The following is a 23070-nucleotide window of genomic DNA, read 5'->3' as shown; positions in this document are numbered from 1 at the left end:
CCTCTCTACCTGCATGTGGGAACCTATCTTGTCTCCTGTCTCCATGACCACAACAGCAAGTCCTAGTGAAGTGGGACAGGCAGGAAGGCAGGAAACTAAACAGCTGGGAGGTTACTCACAGTTTATTTTCCTTTTTAATTTTTTTTTAAGGATTTACTTATTTATTTGAAAGGCAGAGTTAGAGAGAGGCAGAGAGAGAGAGAGAGACAGACAGACAGACAGGCAGAGAGGTCTTCCATCCTCTGGTTCACTCCCTAACTGACCACAATAGCTGGCGCTCTGCTGATCTGAAGCCAGAAGCCAGGAACTTCATCCAGGTCTCCCACGTGGGTGCAGGGACCCAAGCACTTGGGCCATCTTCTACTGCTTTCCCAGGCCATAGCAGAGAGCTGGATTGGAAGTGGAGCCGCTGGATATCGAACCAGTGCCCATATGGGATGCCGGCACTGCAGCCTGTGACTTTACCTGCTATGCCACAACGCTGACCTCACCTGCAGTGTTTGTCTGTAGCCTGCTTGCATGCCAGTTCAGCACACCCACTTTCCCATGATGCACCTGAGCCACCTCCATGATGACGGCAATCCAATGAGCACATACACACTGAGCTCCATATACAGACACATGAATCTCCGAAAGGACATGCACACTGAACCCTCCCAAACTCCACCCCATTAGTATACTCAATCAAGACATCACCCCCACCCGCTGAGCTGGGGGGCCCACTCTTGCATTCTCTTTCCTCACAGGCACAATCTCGTCATGGCACATCTCTCTCCGGGTGAGGCTGCTCGCACTCACGTCTAAAGGAATACTCACTCTCTCAATAAATACTGCTCCTTTTCTTGCACTTTATCTATGTCTCTGCTATGAGTTTTTATGACACAGAGGCAAGGACCTAGAACACATCAGCCGGGGAACCCATTCCCACAACCTTAGGGCTACTGCGGAGTGGATGCCTGCTCTACCCCTCACTCGGCTTCCCCTGGGCTTTATGTATCTGAAGATTTTTCTTTCTTGGACATTTTCATCATACACACACACACACACACACACACACATGCTCACACACACACACATGTATACATATGGAAGAGTTTTTTTAGAATTATACTTAGTATATTGTCATGTTGTTAAGACAGTCTAAAAATGTAGAAGCATAAGCTAATACAATCTATGAAAGCTACATTCTGTGAGTTTAAGGGTGTGATCCAATAAGGTACTTAATCCTGAGAGCACTTCACTTGGGCTCAGAGAACCATGATAATGGATTCGCCTTTTGCTGGGCTTTTTCCTCTGCATAAGTACATCATTTGGCTTCTTCTGAATTTACCCTAAGACTTCCTCTTATAGCCCTTAGTCTGCTCAGGCTGCTGGATAAATTATACCCCATTGAAATACATTGCTTACTGTTCATGCCCACGGCACGAGCAGAGTGTCTGATGAGGGTGTGTTCTCTGCTTCAAAGATGACACTCCTTGCTGTGTCTTCAAACATGCAAGGTAGAAACATGTGGCCTTGGGCTTCTTTTCTAAAGATTCTATTCCCACCCATGAGGGCTCCACCTTCGTGACCTTGTCTCCTCCCATAGCCTCCCCACCCTCCATCCCCCACCTCCGCCTCCTGATACCAATACAAGGGGCATTGGATTGCAGCGTAGGAATTCTGGAGGGACACAAACATTCAGACCATGGCCACGCAAACCAAGCAATTATCCTACCATTGTCTAAGCCTCATCACGAAAGTCAAGAGGCTCTGAAGGTAGGAGATGCTTTAGAAATTCACTATTCTAACCTAAAATAAGGAAAACAGGCCAAGAAAGGTGATGGGTTGCTTGATACAGACAGCTTTTCAGCAGCACCATGGGGATGTCCTAGTCCTCGCATCCGATTGTCCTCCCTCTAGTAATGCCACTTCAGCGCGTGTTTGAAAATATCAGATTTGCGTCATCGTCTCTGTGCCTTTCAGCGTGCTACCTCTGAATGGGGTGGTTTAAAAGAAATAACTATTTAAATAGTGTAGGTTTCATCCTTGGGTAAAACAAAACCCAAACTTGAGGACATTCCCACGGCCCCTTCCGCTCCAGTTGAACCCCATCACTTTTTCTGTGCCTGCAAATTACCTTGGCTTACATTTCAGTGTTGTGGATATAAGGCCTCTTCCTTCCTTGTTTTCCCTTTTTCAACAACTTTAATACTCATTTTGATGTGTAAGAACAATGCAACAAATCATTTTTGTGAAAATGCCAGCCCTAAGCCTTGGTAGAAATAGACTCATATCACCATACCTTCCTTCCCTTATAAACTGAAGAATGTTCTCTACACTATCCCGATGTTACAGGCTGAGTCGAATTGAGAGCTAGTACAAGGAACAGACGACAACGAATGAGAAGGGAACACTGAGATTTAATGTCCTAGTACTTAAATATCTTCTAATATTAATGGGCTATCGCACAGCTCTCAAGTCCCCAAAGTCAACAGCTCTCCAGGTTAGCAGCCTTTATTCAGGACAGGGACTACCACATACAGTGCAATAAGTAGGTCAAAAATAGAACAAATTAGTTCCAAATTAAGTTAGCAAAACAACAAGCAGTAGTCCATCTAAATTCCAAAGGTATTTTAATGCCAGGAAAGAAAACTTCAGTAACAAATGATGATGAAACAATTTTACATAAAAAATAGCTTTTAAACTTTTATATTCAACAAATATTGATTGAGCACCTTTCACCTAGCAGGTTCCATGCTAAGCACTGTGGCTGCAGACAGGGCCCTTACCCTCAGGGAGCTTCCAGTCTACTGGGAAAGACAGACATTGTACAGATACATTCAAAGACAGGGGATGTGAAGATAAAGAGCAGATGGTTTTGGGGGACTTAGCAGGGGGCCTTAAACAGGGGTCCCTGAGAAAACAATGTTTGACCTGACCTTGAGAACTATTTTCTTGCATAGATACTAATAGCTTATTTGTATTGATATGCAAATATGGCTTCTCATTAATGTTATAGAACCCATTTGGACCTTTCTTTACTATATATTTTCATGTATTTCAAAACTTTCTTGCACCAAAATAAACTTATCCTCACTGTCCATTTTCCAAAAACTTTTAAAAGTGCCCTGCATAGCCTCACCTAGGTGATATTCAGAATCTCCAACAACAAGTGAGGCAGAGGATGGACCCCTTAGTGCAGACGCTGGCCCTGGCTATGCTGTGCACTCACTGGAGTCCACCACTTGAGGGGAGGTTGAGTGTTCTTTGGAGGGGCCACGGTAGAAGCAAGCCCCTGGGGAACTCAAGACCACCGCCATTTGCCAACAAGCACTATGTCTCTACTGGTACCTTGTTTTAGTCCAAGTAGATTCAAGGTGTTATGGGATATGTTTTTATTTAATTGATAAAAGATATTTATGGTGTACAGCATGGTAATTTGATACTTGTATGTGTTGAAGAATGACTAAAGCTAGTTAGTATAGCCATTACCTCAGACACTTGTCAGTTCATTTGTGGTGAGAACACTTCAAGTCGACGCTCAGCAACTTCCAAGCACTCAATCCTCTGCTGTTAACTGTCCTCACTACGCTCCACAGTGGGTCTCTCCTGCTCCACACTGATAAGACGGCACTCCTGTGCAACCTGGCTTCTCCATGGAAACAGCCAAGGTCAAGGTCAGAATTCTTTATTTATTTTTTATTTATTTATTTATTTATTTATTTTTGTTTTGTTTTTTAAAAAATTTATTTTTTAATTTTGATTTTCAATTAGTTATAAGCAGTCAATGCAACATGTAGATACAATTCTATGAACATAGTGATATTGCCTTCCTCCCTCCCTCCCTGTCCCTCTCTCTCTTGCTCCAAAATCTCTGAAATATCCCAAGAAATCCTAAAGAACACTAGCCTTTGACCATTAGTTCTGATGTTCCCTGTCTTCATGATGCAGTTTATTTTATTTCTTTGAAAGGTAGAGTTGCAGAAAGAGAGAGAGGGAGAGATGGGGAGAGAAAGAGATCTCCCATCTACTGGTTCACTCCCCAGATGGGTGCAAGGCTGGTGCTGGGCCAGGCATTTTTAAAGTATTGTTTTTTATTTGACAGAGTTAGAGAGTGAGAGAGAGACAGAGAGAAAGGTCTTCCTTCCGTTGGTTCACTCTCCAAATGGCCACCACGGCCAGCGTTGCACCGATCCGAAGCCAGGAGCCAGGTGCTTCCTCCTGGTCTCCCATGCGGGTGCAGGGGCCCAAGCACTTGGGCCATCCTCCACTGCCTTCCCGGGCCACAGCAGAGAGCTGGACTGGAAGAGGAGCAACCGTGACTTGAACCCAGTGCCCATACGGGATGCTGGCGCTGCAGGCGGAGGATTAACGAAGTGAGCCATGGTGCCGGCCCCAAGCTCAGAATTCTAACTAGAATCTCCCCCAACCACCCCAAATCCTGTATTATTTCAGTCAATCTTACAAAAATCCATGACTAAGAAAAAGTAAAAATTTTTATGTAAGAATATGAAGTTGCTGGTTTTAGAATACATTCATTTTGAACTGTTGAGAATAAGCATTTTACCATATAGTTCTAAACACAAAGTATGACAGCATGCTTGGTTTACTTTTCTTATGGACAGAAAGAGAATCATCCAAAGATTTCAAAAATCCCTACATTTAGGCAGTTTTAGGAATGTACTGAATCTTGGGTTATTATTTTACCTAAGTATAAAGTTCAAAATACAGAAAAAGGTGACATTTTAGCATAAGATTAAATTTATATTGAATTTACAAAGTACCAACAATTGACTAGTACAAAAAAATTACGTTATTGGCCGGCGCCGCGGCTCACTAGGCTAATCCTCCGCCTAGCGGCGCCGGCACACCGGGTTCTAGTCCCGGTCGGGGAGCCGGATTCTGTCCCGGTTGCCCCTCTTCCAGGCCAGCCCTCTGCTGTGGCCAGGGAGTGCAGTGGAGGATGGCCCAGGTGCTTGGGCCCTGCACCCCATGGGAGACCAGGAAAAGCACCTGGCTCCTGGCTCCTGCCATCGGATCAGCGCGGTGCGCCGGCCGCAGCGCGCCGGCCGCGGCGGCCATTGGAGGGTGAACCAACGGCAAAAGGAAGACCTTTCTCTCTGTCTCTCTCTCTCTCACTGTCCACTCTGCCTGTCAAAAAAAAAAAAAATTACGTTATTGCTTAAAAACCAAACATATATTTATCTCCATCCAGAAAGAACAACTGTATTAATTGAACTTTGAAGTCCTGTGAAATTCTCAAGAAGAATACTCTGTTTAAATATGGCCTTCATTTTTAAACCAGCAAAATATGCCAAGCCTGGCTTCCATTAATTTAACCTTTATTGAATGTAAACATGTAGTACTTAGGAAACGCAAAGCTTACACTGTATTTACTAAAAGATCTTATGGACGAGGCAAACATGCTTCTATATATAACCGACTTGGACAAAACATCCATGAAGTCACGAATTTACTTTTGTTCTACCTTGATGTAAATATTAGTGGCCTTCCAGTCAATTCTAACAGAAGTCTGCTCACTTTTCCCTGATCCCTTCATCTGGACATGTCAAACAGAAGTCTTCATGTGGTAACCTATTTTAAGGGCATCATATACTACTCTTCAAAAAAACAAAGAGCATTGTTTTTCTTTGACTTAAACTTTGACTTGTGACAGAGGGAGTACTAATTGGCAACTTCTGCATCTCTTACATCCGCATTTGTATTTCGACTAAAAAGAGCACTTTTGTAGATCATGCGATAAGAGCATCATTAAATGTTTTCAGAGTCATTTATGAACATGAGTTAACTAGGGAGGTGTGTTTCACAAATATTCCCAGCTTAGCTTATTTATCTACAGATCAAGGAAGGCCTAGTTTAAAGCAAAGAAGAGTCACACTACAATTTCAAGTGACTGTATCCTTTCTAAAAACCAGGAGGAAAGTGCCAAGTATTAGGATGAGCCAGAGTAAGACTCCCTTCTGGGCCTCACAAGAGCTTTCCTGGCAGCCTTAATTATGCTGCCAGGGAGGTTTTCCAGTCCCCATACGTCTTCAGTAAGTCTCCATTTGGCAGACATACAGGGAGTCTTCAAAAAGTACATGGAAAATGTGTATTACGAAAAAAAAAAGTCTGCATGGATTTCAAAAATTTTTGCAGCAAAATATACTGATCTTTTAATTGTATTTCTCTAAAGACTTTTTGAAATACCCTCATGTTTTAATTAACTACATGGTTCCATTTTAAGCAAACCTGTATGCTATAAAATTTTCCCAACTCTAACAGATTTGCAGGTCTGGTTCAACTATATTTGTAGTTTTTTCCCTGCTTTTGCTAAGCGAGACCAAAATATGTCCTTCCATCAATGTAGCCTACTGGTGAAGGTTATGGAGGCCACATTTGGAAGGGTCTGAAAGAGGAAAGGAAAGTATAGATTCCTGTTCCACTGTCTACCAGGCTGAGTAATGTAGGTAAGCTATTTAACTTCTCAGACTTTCTCTAGCCATACAATAGGAGAAAATATACTTCTTCTTAGGTTAGTAGAAAAATCAGGAGTGATCCATGCTAAGTGCCAGGCATGTAGTCAGCGCTTAGACAGAGTAGCTTTGCTTTTGTTTGTTACTTTGGGGTGGTGACGGTGGTGACGGTTTTTGTTTTGCCCACTCTTCATAAGCAAGCACCGGTGCTGTGTAGCATGGCCACCTTCTCATGGCGCCCGGCAGGACATCTCCACGGTGGGTGACTTTGCCCCCTCGGGGACATCTGGCCCTGTGTGGATGACACAAGGGGGGGAGGTTCTCTTGCCATCCAGCAGGGTGGGGATGGGGGCGGGCAAGGGATGCTTCTAAACACCCTCCAAGGCACAGAACAGCTTCGCACCCCCAACAAAGAATAATCTAGCCCAAAAGGCAACTGTGCTGTGATTAAGAGACCCCGGCCTGCATGATAAGCATAATAAATTCTAGAGGCAAGGAAGCCATAGCAACCATTGGAATATTCACCAGAAACTTCAGATTGTCCCTGAAGTAAATGAAGGACGGTTTTAGAACAGGCTGCCTGGTAGGCGGGTGTGGGTGGGAGTGCGTGCGGGTTTTTTCACCAGTACATCCACTCTTGCTTCGGATATAGGTAGCACGATGAAGTCGATGCTCTACACCACCAACCTGGAATGTGTGGTTGCCTCGCCCCACACAAAGGGGACTTTCCGTAGCGCCATCCCTCTTCAGTCTCAGGAGTTAGAGATCTTGTTGTGGTTGTGTGTGCGTATCTCAATGCCGATCCATCGGATTGGACACGGAGGGTTAGCACACTCTTCATACTTCAATGTGTATATTTCAGCATATGAAATTTTTATGAAAAAAACCTGTGATATAATCCAAAGTTAGCTTTGCTTTGGAGATGACACCACACAGCCTGAATGTATGAACCACTTTAACGTTTGCATGTCTCCGTCCATGCATTTGAAATACCTCTGGGTTGAAGCGACTCCACTGTCATCACCAGTCAAGTTCAAGCTGGTCCTCTCAGCTCCACAACCTTCATTCGAGTACTGTGGGTTTTAAAATAAAAACCTCACCTGGATTTCTAAAAGTCATCACAACTAACTCAGAAAGTCTTGTTCTCTTGAACTCAAGTTAGAGAGATCATCTTATTGTAATACATTTTGGTTTCTCACTTGATAAATGACATTTTCAAATCACTGAAAGAAGCAAAAAGCCAACCTGGGGAACATCTGAGGGTAGAAGGAACTTTCAAATAAAAACGGGAGAAGAAAAAAATTTACTAATGATCAGTATTCTGTACCCTCCAAACATTTTTGGAAGCAACAGCATACATACAATTTTTACACTCTGTGTAAACATCAAAAAATATACTAAATTGGCAAAGCAATAATTCAGTTATTTTTAAACTATTTAAGTAAGTTATCCAAAATGGGATTTTTGAAAATCATTCAGTGGAGTAAGTTTCTTTTCCTATAAATAGAAATTATTGGAGCTACAAATTCCACTTAACAACAATACATATAGATACTTAAAAAACATTCACAGAAAATGAAATTAAAAGATATGTATTTTGGTGGGAAAAACTTTTGAAATCCATACTGATGAGTAGGTCTTTTAAAAGTTCATGAAAATTATGAAATATCTATGCATGGATTTCAAAATTGTTTACAGCAAAATAAACATTTTAATTTCATTTTCCATGAACTTGCACATGGAAAGGACTGCTACTACTGACTACTGTGTAACCATCCGAGGAAAAAGGCACCACAGGCACGACGGCCTCAGGCCATATGTCACATGTGATGCCTATTGACAGTACCGGAAAATGCACTTGGGCTAAGGTATTAGAAAACCGTTGACAGCGCGGCCCACGTGCCTGGTTGGGAGCTGATGTTTGGAGGCTGAAGTGCTAGCAGTGAAGACTCGCACTTTCTGCTGTGTGCTCCGCTTCACAAAGGTAGGGATCCAAGGCTGGGTCAGGAAAGAACCGGGAGTTGAAGCTCGATAGTCTGGGCTTTGAAACTCAGTAACAGAATGCGATGTGTCCGAGGCCCCGGAAGCCAGAACCCGTGGCTGTTACAACACCGCTGCATGGCCCCACAAAGGGCTGAGGAGGAATGACAAAGTGAGCTGGCAAAACCCGGAGAGAGGTGACTCCGCATCCAATGAAAGGCTCTGTTTTAAACAGGAGATCACGAACTTGGGAATGTCATCAACCCAGGACGAAGGGAAAATATATCATTTCATTGTAAGGTGGGTGAATTCACGGATTATAGACATATAATAAAGTTTAGGGAAAACTGGGATGCATGGGGGAGTACTTTCCAAGTCACAGTGGAGGAGGACAAGTTTGTCCTCTGTCAGAGCAAAAGGCCTGGGTCTGGACAAATGGTGGTGGTTGCGTGGTGGAGTGGCGAGCGTAGTTGGTTGTTCATCCCTTGAAGTATCGACTTTGCCTTTGCACATCAAGCTCCAGGCCCCCCTGCACCGCAGAGACAATGACACAGTCCCTGCTCCAGCAGGTAAGGAAGCTGCGTGCCCAAACCCTCGGAGGGAGCCATGGACGACTCCACTCTGGAAATACTTCCTTCCTTGTACTCCTCATGAGGTCCTGCATCCTATTTCCACCTTGTATTCACCCAGCTCAGAGTATAACAGCTACTTGCATTGAAGAGATCTTTCTTTAGGAATAGCTGAGGTTTAGATAAATCTTTGTAACTGTGAAAAAGCCTGAAATCCTTTAGTTCTAATTCTTTGAGGAGGCTGTACCAGAATCTGACGACACTGCTGTCACTGCCACTGACCTCGAACCCGGGCCAGTGCAGATGGATCTCAAAGATGAGCTGTCCAATCTGTTCAAGCACATTTTCCAGAATGAGATTTTCCAAAACTTTCCATTCGGCACTCTCCAGATCTGCCTTGAGAACATCAATCTGAAACAAAGCAATGAAATGAGATTAGTAGCTTTGACAAATCACTGTTAAAAATACCATCTTGAGAGGGACAGTATGTGGGGGAAGCCATTGTAATCCATAAATCGTACTTTGGAAATTTATATTCATTGAATAAAAGTTAAAAAAAAAAAAGAAGTGCTAAGGAACCCCCCCCCAAAAAAATACCATCTTGAAATCTGCAGTGGCACACTGTCACTGCCCCACAAGGAAGCACAATTTGTAAAATTTTAGTGTTGGAGGTCATTTGCAAGTGGCCAATTCTGATGTGAATTTCTAATCTCGTTCCATTCCAAATGTTACGTATGCAAATTGTGAAATGCCAGGCAGAAATGCTAACAGACACTTGCTTTCTGCCAGTGGGAATGGATGTCCGAGGAGGAGACACTGTGGCAGGTATGTCACGGAGCCCGCAGCCTCTCCCCACGATCTGTCTGCCACTCCAAGGGGCCCAGCCCAGTCCTAGCAGCACGGCGGCTACAGAGATGGACTCACAGAGGGCCACTGCCCACAGGGGCTGCCTCTCAAGCCTCAACCCTCGCCAAATGCATCAGGACTAGAAGCCAAAGGAAGAGTTCTTGGGCATCTGAAACTGGACTTGAGAAAAAGTTATTATTCTGTGATTTCTTTTAAAAAGAAAAAAACAACACCATCTGCTCATTTAATGAATACTAGGAGTCTTCAAAAAGTTCACGGGGGCCCTCGCTGTGGCATGGCGGGTAAAGCCTCCACCTGCGGCACTAGCATCCAATATGAGCACCAGTTTGAGTCTCAGCTGCTCCTCTTCCGATCCAGCTCTCTGCTATGGCCTGGGAAAGCGTAGAAGATGGCCCAAGTCCTTGGACCCCTGCACCTGCATGGGAGACCCAGAAGAAGTTTTTGGCTCCTGGCTTCAGATCGGCTCAGATAGCCATTGTGGCCATGTGGGGAGTGAACCAGTGGATGGAAGACCTTTCTCTCTCTGCCTTTGCCTCTCTGTGACTCTGCCTTCAAACAAATAAATAAATATTTTTTTAAAAAAAAGTTCATGAAAAATGCATATGATGAAGAAAGTATGCATGGATTTTTAGACATTTTTGCATCAAAATAAGCTTATCTTTTTGTTCCACTTTCCACGTACTTTATGAATTCCCTTTGTACAGGTTCACATCCTAGGTGTGATGGAATAAAGGAAGAAGAATTGGAAGGGAGAGAAATAATTTGCAATTAAGTTACGAAAATCAGCCCCCCTGTTTTTTCTGGTTTTACACAAAATCCACTAGAATAACAGAACTCTGCATACCTTCAGAAACCTATGAAAGCTAATCCTTCCCAGGGACTTGTATGCGCCTGACACTCTGCTAAGTGATTCCCTTTATAATATCCATTTAATCCTCTCAACAATTCTGTGAGGGTGATTATGGTAGTCTCCCTTAATTAATGTTTAAGGGAACCAGTAATCGCTCCCTTGTCACATAGCTGGAGGAGCAGTGGTGGAATCTAAGCACTGTGGGCAATGCCTGTGCTCTTAGCCACGACACCATGTGGCCTCCCCAGTCAACCACAAGAGGACGATGCTAACTCAGAGTCGCTAGGAGGTTTTGGGTTTGGGAAATCACATGCTCTCTGGCGAGTGGATATGAGTCAGTGAGCAGAGTACTGGGAGCGACACCTTTGCAGAGCACTTCTATTTATTTGACAGATAGAATGAGACAGTGAGAGAGACAGAGAGAAAAGTCTTCCTTCTGTTGGTTCACCCCCCAAATGGCTGCTACGGCTGGCGCTGCGCCAATCCGAAGCCAGGAGCCAGGTGCCTCTCCTGGTCTCCCATGCGGGTGCAGGGCCCAAGCACTTGCCCTCCCAAGGCCACAGCAGAGAGCTGGACTGGAAGAGGAGCAAGTGGGACTAGAACCTGGCGCCCATATGGGATGCCGGCACCGCAGGCGGAGGATTAACCAAGTGAACCACGGTGCCGGCCCCTGCAGGGCACTTTTCAAAAGGGCTAACTGTCCCGCACCGAGGGAAGCGGACAGCATTCAGACTGGCAGAACGGAAGTGAAGGGACTCCCAGCAAAGGACCCCCAGTTCTGGACCTAAGAGGTGACAGCAGGACCGTAAGCAGCCTGTCTGGAAGCTGCTGCCCGAACGTGAAAGCACCTCCACCTGTTCAGAGGCCTGGGGTAAACCCGAGAGGGTCCCGCCCAGCCTCTCCTTCTCGCGCTGCGTGCTTGTTTGACGCGTTTCTCGTGTGAGGCTGAAACCTGAAGTTCGCAGTATAATGGAAAGAGCCCGTATGTGATTTCAACATTGAGTAGACCAAAAGGCTCATGGAATTTACACTTAATTACTGCAAGAAAATGAGCTTTGCCCAAAGTCCTGAGGCCCGAGGGAGACAGATTCACTCACTTCCATGGTACCTCCAGCCCATCAAGAGAGGAGCTACATTAACAACTCCAAGAAGACCAAGAGGCTCTGGACAAGACTGGATATCTGTGGACCAGCTCGTTGATTCAGTAGTTTCTAAATCAAACTGAAAAAGTTAAACACACACACACACTCACACACACACACACTCACACTCACACACACACACATCTTTCTTCATGAATCAGCTGAGCCACGGCAGGTTCCATGTGAACATACACCAGGCTAAAGTCGTTCTTTTGAATCAGACACGATGTAACCAAGTCACTATTTCTTTCCATCTCAGTGGCACTGGCAATTGCAAGGTTTTATTTAATCTTGGCAGTTGTAGGCAGAATATTCCTGGATTAAGGGTAATTAAGCTGCCAAAAGAAATATTTAATTGAAACCTAATAGAATGTTCTAAACGGTACAAAAAATATCCAAAACTCAAGAATCAGCATTTGCTGAATCAATTCACGTAGCAAAGAATTTCTTAGGTTCCATCCAGATTTGTTTCCACCATGGTTCATGGGTTTTCCTGTTGAGTGTGACGAATAAATCAAAGAATCAGAAGGACAGGGTAAAGTTAATCAGTTTACAATTGACCTAAATACTATACTGGTGAAGTATTGGAGAATATATGTATTTTTCCAAACATATTTATAAACTGTCAGGAGTTATGATAAGAGTAGGAGCTGGCATTGTGGCATAGCAGGTAAAGCCACTGCCTGCAATGCCAGCATCCCAGATGGGTGCCAGTTCTAGTCCCAGCTGCTCCACTTCCAATCCAGCTCTCCACTGTGGCCTGGGAAAGCAGTGGAAGATGGCTCAAGTCCTTGGGCCCCTGTACCCACGTGGGAGACCCGGAAGAAGCTTCTGGCTCCTGGCTTTGGACTGGCCCAGTTCCAGCTGTTGCAGCCATTTGGGAAGTGAACCAGTGGATGGAAGATCTCTCTCTCTCCCTCTCCCTCCCTCCCTCTTTGCCTCTCTCTCTCTCTCTCTCTCTCTCTTTCTCTCTCTCTGCTTTTCAAATACATAAATCTTTTTTTTTTTTTTAAAAAGAAGTATAAGTAACTGGAAGAGGACTAAATTATTAGACTCAATCATAGAAAATATATTCTTTATGTAGAAATCCAACTTTAATTTACAAAACACCATCTATTCTAAAGAACAAAGTCTTCTAAACATGAAAACATCCCCATCCTCTTTTGAGTTCAGTGACTGGAAACTACTTGCCTTGATCAGAATTTTACGATGATCTAGATAGATTGTGCAGCCCAAGGCTGAGGTGTCACTGCCTTCTGAGAGCAGAGAATAAAACATATTTTTCTTTTCCATTGGGAATTTTTTATTTCTTGCTTTCCATAATTTCCCATTTCAAATATTTTACAAGTGTCATTTCCATTCCTAGTGTATAATGCAGCCAATATTGTTGTTCTTATAAAGCACTAATCATTTCTGAATAAGATATGTCACTTTTAAGGTGCTATTATCTGCTTTCTACAATTATGGTACTAAAAATCATGCAAATGATTATACTGGAATAATCAAGGGCCCTGATACAGGTGGGTTTAGCCAGGTTTCTAGAGAAAAACAGCTAAGTGTTAATTCTCTGTAAACTTCAGAAAAAGTGAAAAATATTCTTGGGTGGAAGAGTCTCAAAGAAGGTAAATGAAACAGCCTATCTGGTCTATTTTTTTTAATAGAAAACCCTTTAATAAATATAAATTTCAAAAGTACAACTTTTGGATTATAGCGGTTCTTCCCCCCATAACCACCCTCCCACCCACAAACTCCTATCTCCTACTCCCTCTTCCATCCCATTCTTCATTATGATTCATTTTTAATTTTAATTAGCTTTCTATACAGAAGATTAACTCTATACTAAGTAAAGATTTGAACAGTTTGCACCCACACAGACACACAAAGTATAAAGTACTGTTTGAAGATTGGTTTTACTGTTAATTCGCATAGTCCAACACATTAAGGACAGAGATCCTACATGGGGAGCAAGTGCACAGTGACTCCTGTTGTTGATTTAACAATTGACACTCAGTAGTAATCACTCGAGGATCTTGTCATGAGCTGCCAAGGCCATGGAAGCCTCGTGAGTTCACCAACTCCGATCTTATTTAGACAAGGCCATAGTCAAAGTGGAAGTTCTCTCCTCCCTTCAGAGAAAGGTACCTCCTTCTTTGATGGCCAGTTCTTTCCACTGGGGTCTCATTCACAGAGATCTTTCATGTAGGTCATTTTTTGCCACAGTGTCTTGGCTTTCCATGCCTGAGATACTCTCATGGGCTTTTTAGCCAGATCCGAATGCCTTAAGGGCTGATTCTGAGGTCTATCTGGTCTAATTTTAACCTTTCACAAAATTTTTGGAGAACTGGGCATTTTAATATTCACTAGAATAATATGGGATGCCCTCTGGGCATAAGCTCCTTATCATGGGCACAAGTTTATCCCTGTGGTCAGCCATCCAGGACTTCAGGACAGGAAGGAAGTGGAAGATGGGGCCAGGGTGTTGTGCCAGTCTGCTGGGGCTGCCCCAACAGCCTACCACTGACTGGGTGACTCAAACAACAGGAAAGTATCATCTCACAGTCATGGAGACCAAAAGCCCAAGATCAAGGGTCGGTAGGGTTGGCTCCCTCTCTCGCGCCTCTCTCTTAGCTTCCAGCGGCCACTGGCCATCTCTCCAGGCTGTGGCTCCCACAGCACCTGATCTTGGCCTTCCCCCTCATGCAATGTTCTTTGTGTGTCTGTGTCCAAGTTTGCCCTTTTTATACGGACACCAGTCACACTGTATCAGGGTCCTGCTATGACCTCATTGAACTAATTATACCTCTGCAATGACCCTATCTTCAAACAAGGTCATCTTCTGAAGCACTGAGGGTTGAGACTGCAACATTAATCTAGGGAGAGGGGCACAACTCCACCGCAATAGAAGCAGTGCTTTGTAAAAGGCCAATGCTCAGGAAAAATGTCCTCTTCCAGAGATCCAAGGACCCCGGATATCACCCCGCCAGTCTGTCCGTCTGCCAACACTGAGGGCTCCAGTCCTGCCAAGTGCCAAAGCCAGAGCAACTTGGAAGCCTCCAAGGCCAACTGAAAGCACCCCTGAGAAACTCCTGTACTTCATTCCCGGGTTCTTTCTCAGCAACACAACCACGTGCAGCAGGTGCACTTTGTCCTGGCACTCCCCGTGCCCTATACACTGGGTTCCCTCTCCTTCTGGAACTCCTCCAGTCACTGGGCACCCTCCCATCTACAGCACCCCACCTAAACTGAGACATCTCCCTTTTAAAAGGGCTCCCCAGCAGGACACACTGCTGACTGGCTATCAGCCGGGGAAAATTCAACAGCAGCACCCTTTCTTTGAAAATTATTTTATTCATTTGAAAGGCACAGTGACATGGAAAGGGATGGCAGGGGGAAGAGCTCTTCCATCTGATAGCTCACTCCTCCCAAATGCCTACAACAGCTGGAGCAGGGGCCAGGCCAAGCCAGGAGCCAGGATCTCTATCCAGGTGTCCCACATGGGTAGCAGGAATCAAAGTACTTGTTCCAACACCTGCTGCCTCCCAGGAACATTAGCAGGAAGCTGGATCAAAAGCAGTGGAAGGCCTCCAAAGCAGTGGCTTAATTAGCTGCGCCCAACACCTGCCCCTGCAGCAATTTTTAAGGTCTGGCCCTGGGAATCACAGGGCACCATTTCCGCTGCATTCTGTTGGTCAAAGCACATCATAAGGCCAGCCCACATTCAAGGGGAGGGGCCAACCTTTGAGGGAGGACTGGCCATTTCTGCAGATAACTGAGACCCATGATTAAAAGTAATATCACAGGGCTGGAGCAGCAAGCTAAGCCGCATCTACAATGCCAGTATCCCATATCAGAGTGCCTGTTTGAATCCTGGCTGCTCTGTTTTCAATTCAGCTTTCTGCTAATGCACCTGATGACCCAAGTACTTGAACCCCTGGCACCCATGTGGAAGACTTGGATGGAGTTCCATAGCCATTGTGGCCATTTGGGGAGTGACCAATGGATGGAAGATCTCTCTCTCTCTCTCTCTCTCTCTCGGCCACCACCATCTCCTTCTGTTTCTCTCTTTATCCCCCTCCCCTTCAAATAAATAAATAAATCTTTTAAAAAAACTAACAACAGGTGACAGACATTTGATTCAGTGACACAGTGGTTCAGATGCTGCTTGGGACACCCAATCCCACATTGGAGTGCCTGAGTTTGAACTTCGCCTCCACTTTCCATCTGGCTTTCTGCTAATGCACACCCTGGGAGACAGTAGGTGACGTCTCAAATAGTTGGTTCCTGCCATGCACATTGGAGACCTGGACTGAGTGTTGGGTTCCTGGCTTTGGTCTGGCCTAACCCTTGTTTTCGCAGGCATTTGGGACGTGAACCAGTGGATGGAAGATCTCCCTCTCTTTCTCTCTGTTATTCTGCCTTTCACGTAAAAAAGCAATCATTAAAAACACAGTTTACTTTTGAATTCTTAAACATTTTTCCTTGGCATAAACACATGCACACACGCCAACACACACAATTAATAGATTATAATATATACAAGCATAACTGAAACACACATTTTCTAGAAAGTTGGAATTATGTTTTGTTTTCAAACTGCTTTTTGTTGCATTTTTTCTTTTATTTATTTTTATTTAAACATTTAAAAGACTGACACATAGTAATTGTGCATATTTATGGAATACAATTTGACATTTCAATACATGCATGTAATATCTACTGATCAGATTAGGCAACTGAGATACCTATCACCTCAGTCATAAAATTTCATTGTATTGGGAGCATTCAAAATCCTCTATAATAGTGATTTTGAAATACTCAATCGTAGGCAACTATAGCTATCCAACTGTACTACAGAACATCAGAAGTTACCCTCGTAAGCAGGTGCACCCTTGTACCTATCAATCATCCCCTCACCATCCTTCACTCTTGACACCCTTCTCAGGCTCTGCTAACCACTCATATATTCTATGTTTCTTTGAAATCAACTTTTTAGCTTCCACATAAAAGTGAGAACACCTAGTATCTGTCTTTCTGTCCCTGACTTATTTCATGTGACATAAAGTTCATCTGTGCTGCAGCACTGTATTCTTTCTATGACTCAGTAATATTACGTACATACCCCCCATTTTATCCATCTATTCATCTATCTATGGACACCTAGGTGGATTCCACATCTTGGCTGTTGTGAATACTGCAGCAATAAGCATGAGTGCTGGCTTTAACATACTGATTTCAATTCCTTTGGACATGCACTAGCAGGGCTGCTGAGTCATGTGATCATTCTATTTCTAGTTTTTGGAGGAGCCTTCACATTTTGTTCCGTAATGGCTATGTGTTTATTCCTACCAACAGTGTATGAGAGCTCCCCTTTCTCTGCCCACACACCAGCATTCTTTTTCTCTTTTTGATAATAGCCATGCTAACTGGAGTGAGATGATATCTCATCGTGATTTTGATTTACACATCCCTGATAACTAATAATGTTGAGCATTTTTTTCATATATTTGCTGGGTATATTGAGAAATGTCTATTGTGGTCATCTGCCCATTTTTAAACTGAATTATTTGCTTCTTTTAAAAAAAGATTTAGTTACTTAATTGAAAGGCAAAGTTACAGAAAGAGGGGGGGAGAGAGAGAGAGAGAGAGAGAGAGAGACCTTCCATATGCTGGTTCACTCCCCAAATAGCTACAATGGCCCAGAGCTGGATCAGGCCAAGGCCAATAGTTTCATCCAGGTCTCCCATGTGGGTGAAAGGGGCCCAAGCACTTGGGTCATTTTAATTAAAATGCTATAATCTATTGTTCTATATTAAGTCTTTAAGAGGACATAGATGCTTTTTTTCCCACTAGGAAAATGCTTATGAAAACTGTTTAAAAGACTTATGTGATTAACGAATTATTTATTTGAAAGGCAGGGTGATAGCAAGAGGGAGAAAGATCTTCCATCTGTTGATTCACTCCCCATATGGTCTGGGCCAGGTCAAAAAACAGAGGCCAGGAACCCGATCCCAGTCTCCCTCAGGGACGGCAGGGGTCCACACATTTGGGCCACAGCTGCTATCTTCCCAGGTGCATTAGCAGGAAGCCGGATCAGAATCAGAATAGCCAGGATATGATATGGGATATGATAAGCCGGTGTTGCAAGTGACAACCTGTGGGATATGATATGGGATATGGGATGCCGGTGCTCCAAGTGACAGCTTAACCTGCTGTGCTACAACTCCTGCCCCTGCATATGAAAACCTAAAATTGGCGAATACTCTATCAACCAAGATCTCTAGAGCCAGGGTTACATAAGCAACACCACTAAATGTGAGTATTACCTTCCAGCTTAGCAATCACCTAAGCCAGAATAAGGCGCTCTCCACTCGGGTCTAACGTCCTGCAGGTGCAGTCACTTGCCTCAGCATCATCTGGCTGTTGTCTGGCCAGGATCATGCACTACAACGCGTTTACACATGTTCACATGATATAAAGGAGGCCTACAAAGGAGTGTGGGAGCTAAGTTTTGTGATCAAGAACATAACTGAATTCTTTTTTTTTTTTTTTTTTTTTTTTTTTTTTTTTTTTGACAGGCAGAGTGGACAGTGAGAGAGAGAGACAGAGAGAGAAAGGTCTTCCTTTGCCGTTGGATCACCCTCCAATGGCCGCCGCTGCAGCCGGCGCACCGCGCTGATCCGATGGCAGGAGCCAGGATCCAGGTGCTTTTCCTGGTCTCCCATGGGGTGCAGGGCCCAAGCACCTGGGCCATCCTCCACTGCACTCCCTGGCCATAGCAGAGAGCTGGCCTGGAAGAGGGGCAACCGGGACAGAATCCAGCGCCCCAACCGGGACTAGAACCCGGTGTGCCGGCGCCGCATGGTGGAGGATTAGCCTATTGAGCCACGGCGCCGGCTTGAATTCTTTATAATTTATTTGACCACGTCATCGGGTTAGGTATGAATGTTTTTAAAAATTTAATTGTCAATTTCTGACCAAAATGGCTGAATAGGGAGGGAGCTTACTGTGCTAGTCTAGGGGAAGACAGTTGTAAACATGTGAGAAAGAGTGCAGTCTCAGGGAAGAGCTAGGGAGCAAACGGCAGAGGAAACTCCACGCACATTAGAGGGACACTGTGGATCTGCGTGAGGGTGTGGATGTGCACAACTCAGCACCCCAGCAGCCAAGAGCCTCAGCACCAGCTTTGGAGACTGAGGTGAGACCAGACTGCAGCAGCCCAAGCCACTGGAGATAAAGCTGCAGGAACAGCCTGGCTTGAGTCCATCTTGGAGCCCCATGGGGGACAGTGGACCTACCAATCTAGAGGTGAAAAAAAGGGGACACATTTCTCTCTCCCAGACCACCCAGCACTGGTGTCCTGTAACTAGCCGAGAGAGGGCAGGTGCCATCTAGACATATGTTAACAGCTGTGCCAGCTTGTGTCCAGGCACCCAGTAATCAGCCGAGAGGAGACGCCTGAGTCTGGCTGGGAGAACTGACAGGGGGCTGGGTGCTCATGACTGTGAAAAACACCGGGGCTGTGAAAACACTGTGGTTGCGTGTGAAGGTGCAGGGTGTGGCTGGGTCTTTGGGCAGTCACTGTAGGTGGCTCCACATGCTCGGGGCTCCCTGATTCCCTGATGAGAGTCATTGCTGCAGGATCCTGTGCTCACACCAAGGACTGCACAGATCCTTTGTGTGGTTCTTGTGGCAGCGTGGATGAATATTGTACCCACTGGGGCTAGTGCCAGGTATTAGTCTCCTTGGAGGAAAGGAGGTGAGCATGAGACTACACCAACAGAGCTGAACAAACTTCCCCTCTGATAAAAAAAAAAAAAAAAGAGGAGATTTACAGCACCAAATTTGGGAGTCACCTTAGACACTCTCCTCACCCTGGAGCACTAAACAAAGTTCCCTGGCCACACCCAGCACACACCTCAGGGTATTCACTGAAAGAGAAGACACTCCACTAATCCACAGAGGAATAATCCAAAGATAAAAGCCATCACAAGGAAAAAAAAAACACCCGACAAGTATCTCCACAAATGCCTAAAACTAAATGCAGCAAAAATTCAAGAAACAAGAATAAGGAATACAACGTACAGCCCCAAAGGAACACAAGACTTCAATACTAGATTGTGAAAATGAAGAGATTGAAGAAATGCCAGAAATGGAATTCAAAAAATTAATTGGATTACTTAGAAGTAATCAGAGGAGCTGGTGCTGTGGTGCTGTAGGTTAATCCTCTGCCTGAGGTGCTGACATCCCAGATGGGTGTCAATTCAAGTCCTGTCTGCTCCTCTTCTGATCCAGCTCTCTGCTGTGGCCTGGGAAAGTGGTGGAAGTACTTGGGCCCCTGCACCAGTGTGAGAGACCTGGAAGAAGCTCCTGGCTGCCGGCTTCAGATCTGCACAGCTCCAACCATTGTGCCCAACTGGGGAGTTAGCCTATGGATGGAAGACCTTTCTCTCTGTCTTTCCCTCTCACTGTCTGTAACTCTATCTCTCAAAGAATACTTTTTAAAATAAATACTTCTTTAAAAAAGAAGTAATCGGAAGCAAATCCATTAACTAAATAAGTCTGTACAAGACAAAAAAATTTTCTCTTGAAATTAATATTTTAAAGACAAATCAAAACAAAATATTGGAAATGAAGAATGTACAATGGAACAAATAAAAAATGTAGTGGAAAGCCTTAACAGGCTCAATGAGGCAGAAGAAAGAATATCCACGTTAGAAGAAAAATCTCTGGAAATTTTACAGTCAGACCAAAAAACAGAAGAAGAAATTAGAAAACTTAAAAACAGTGTTGGAGATCCATGGGATACTATCAAACAACCCAACATATAGGACTTGGGAGTTCCTAAAGGCATGGAAAGAGAGAATGGATTAGAAGCCTTTTAAAGTGAAATAATTACAGAAAACTTCCCCAATTTAGAGAAAGAAAGGGACATCCAAGTACAGGAAGCACATGAAACTCCTAATAGACATGACCAGAAAAGAGCTTCATCACAACACATTGTAGTTAAACTCTCCACAGTAAAACATATACAGAAGATTCTAAAATGTGCACGAGAGAAATGCCAGATTACTTTCAGAGGATCTCCAATTAGACTCACAGCTGACTTCTCATCAGAAACCCTTTAGGCCAGGAGAAAATGGCAAGATATATTCCAAGTCTTAAGAGAAAAAACCTGTCAACCTAGAATACTGTACCCTGCAAAGCTCTCATTTATGAATGAAGATGAAATAAATGTCTTCCATAACAAACAGAAATTGAAAGAATTTGTCACCACTTGTTCAACCTTACAAAAAATGCTCAATGATGTGCTAAATATAGAAACAAAGAAACATGGTCATCACTATCAAAGAAGGTGAAGGCAGAAAATCTTCCAGTAAAAGTACAAAGGAAATCCAAAGTAAACAATAGAAATATTTATGGAAAAACAGCATGGCCAAGTCATTACTTATCAATGGTCACCTTGCATGCAAAGGGCCTCAACTCTCCAGTTAAAAGATACAGACTGGCTGAATGGGAAAAAAAGACCCATCTATTTGCTGTCTATAAGAAACAAATCTCACCAACAAAACTACACACAGACTGAAAGTGAAAGGGTGGAAAAAGATAATCTAGGCTAATAGAAACTAAAAAAGAGCTGGTATTAGACAAAATAAACTTTACACACAAATATTGTTAAAAGAGACAAAGAAGGGCACTATGCAATGATTAAGGGATCAAGTCAACACAAAGATGTGACTGTAATAAATGTATATGCACCTAATTACATAGCTATTTAAAAGAAATGTTAATGGATCTAAAGGGAGACATAGACTCCAATGCAGTAGTAATGGAGGACTTTAATATCCCACTTTTAACAACGGACAGATCAACCAGACAGAAAATCAGCAAGGAAACAACAGAGTTAACTGATAGTATAAACCAAACAGACCTAACAGATATCTACAGAACTTTTCATCCTCCAGTTGCAGAATACACGTTCTTATCGCCTGTGCATGGAACTTTCTCTAGGATAGACCATAGACAAAGCCATAAAGCAAATCTCAGCAAATTCAAAATAACTGAAATAATACCATGCATCCTCTCTGACCACAATGGGATGAAGCTGGAAATCAATAACTCAAGAATCTCTAGAACATATGCAAAAACATGGAGACTGAACAACATGCTCCTGAATGAATAGTGGGTTATAGAAGAAATCAAAAGAGAAATCTGAAAACTGTTGAGGAACAGGTTTTATTTATGCTACTTGTTGAACTCTTTAATTAGTATAGAGTTAATCTTTTATATTTAAAATTTATTGAAAATAGATAATAGTAAAAAATAAGAATGGGAATAGGAGAGGGAGGAGGAAGAAGAATGGTAGCAGTGGGGCTGGAATGGTGGGTATGATAGGAAGAATCACTATCACTATGTTTCTAAAGTTGCACTTATGAAACGCATAAAGTTTGTATACCTTAAAAGGTTTCTGGAAAAATAAAAAAATACAATAAAAATTGTCAATTACTGATCACTCTTAAAAAATCAAGTTGTATTCATTATTTTTCACTATAGTGTGAGTCAATATTTAATCATAATTTAAACATAACTATCAAAACTTCTTCCTGTTTTAGCTTAATTATGAAAAGCTGTTATTTACTGATAAAATAAATTCAGGCTTTTATATGTCAAGCATACTTAAGGGAAGATTTATCTGCACCTATAAGACTAGAAGTTAAAGGCATTAGAAGTTAAAGGCATTAGATCTTCTTGTAGAAAACTGGAACAAAATAATCTGTCTTAAGTGAACAGGAAGAGATTCAAAGCCTCTTTGGGAGCTTTAGACTTTAAACACACTAAATCAGATTCAATTACCACTGTCAACTGGCAGGAACATTAACAACACAATATTTTTGCTACCATTTGAGAAAGAGAGATGAGGCTTGCCCTGCATATTATAATAAATATGAAAGGTCACTCTAAGCTAATGTAGACCAATTCTGAACTAATAAGAAAAGAAAATATTTTTGTATGTAGTAATCAGCTTACAGAATGAACCTCTGCAGGAGGCAACACTTTGCAAATGAATTTAAAAAGAAACGAGAAAAACATTTACAAAGACTTTTGTGTGTGCCAGATACCCAGCATGAGCAAAGAATCCTCCCTGAGGCTGCCGAGCAAGAGTCTTCTGGGTTGGGTGAAAAGATGGGCACAGTAGCCCCAGGAAC

The 23070-nt window shown here is 43.4% G+C and overlaps 1 protein-coding gene across 3 annotated transcripts in view; it reads right to left on the bottom strand.

Annotated features, from left to right (window-relative positions):
- Positions 1-2382: 2382 nt before the first annotated feature.
- Positions 2383-23070, bottom strand: part of METTL24 (methyltransferase like 24) — a 122707-nt gene continuing 102019 nt past the window's right edge. For 2 of the 3 annotated variants that reach the window (XM_002714897.6, XM_070073702.2), the window contains one exon: positions 2383-9418. In XM_002714897.6, coding sequence (XP_002714943.6) covers positions 9104-9418 — 315 coding nt within the window. In that variant the 3' untranslated portion in view covers positions 2383-9103. The remainder of the gene's footprint in view (positions 9419-23070) is intronic. The other variant, XM_089333817.1, reaches the window with a different exon arrangement.

This window comes from Oryctolagus cuniculus, chromosome 5 (assembly GCF_051225735.1).
Source record: "Oryctolagus cuniculus isolate XC-2025 breed Fujian yellow rabbit chromosome 5, ASM5122573v1, whole genome shotgun sequence".
NCBI lineage: Eukaryota > Metazoa > Chordata > Mammalia > Lagomorpha > Leporidae > Oryctolagus > Oryctolagus cuniculus.
Note: the sequence above shows the minus strand (reverse complement) of the source record. Positions and strands in the feature narration are given on the sequence as shown.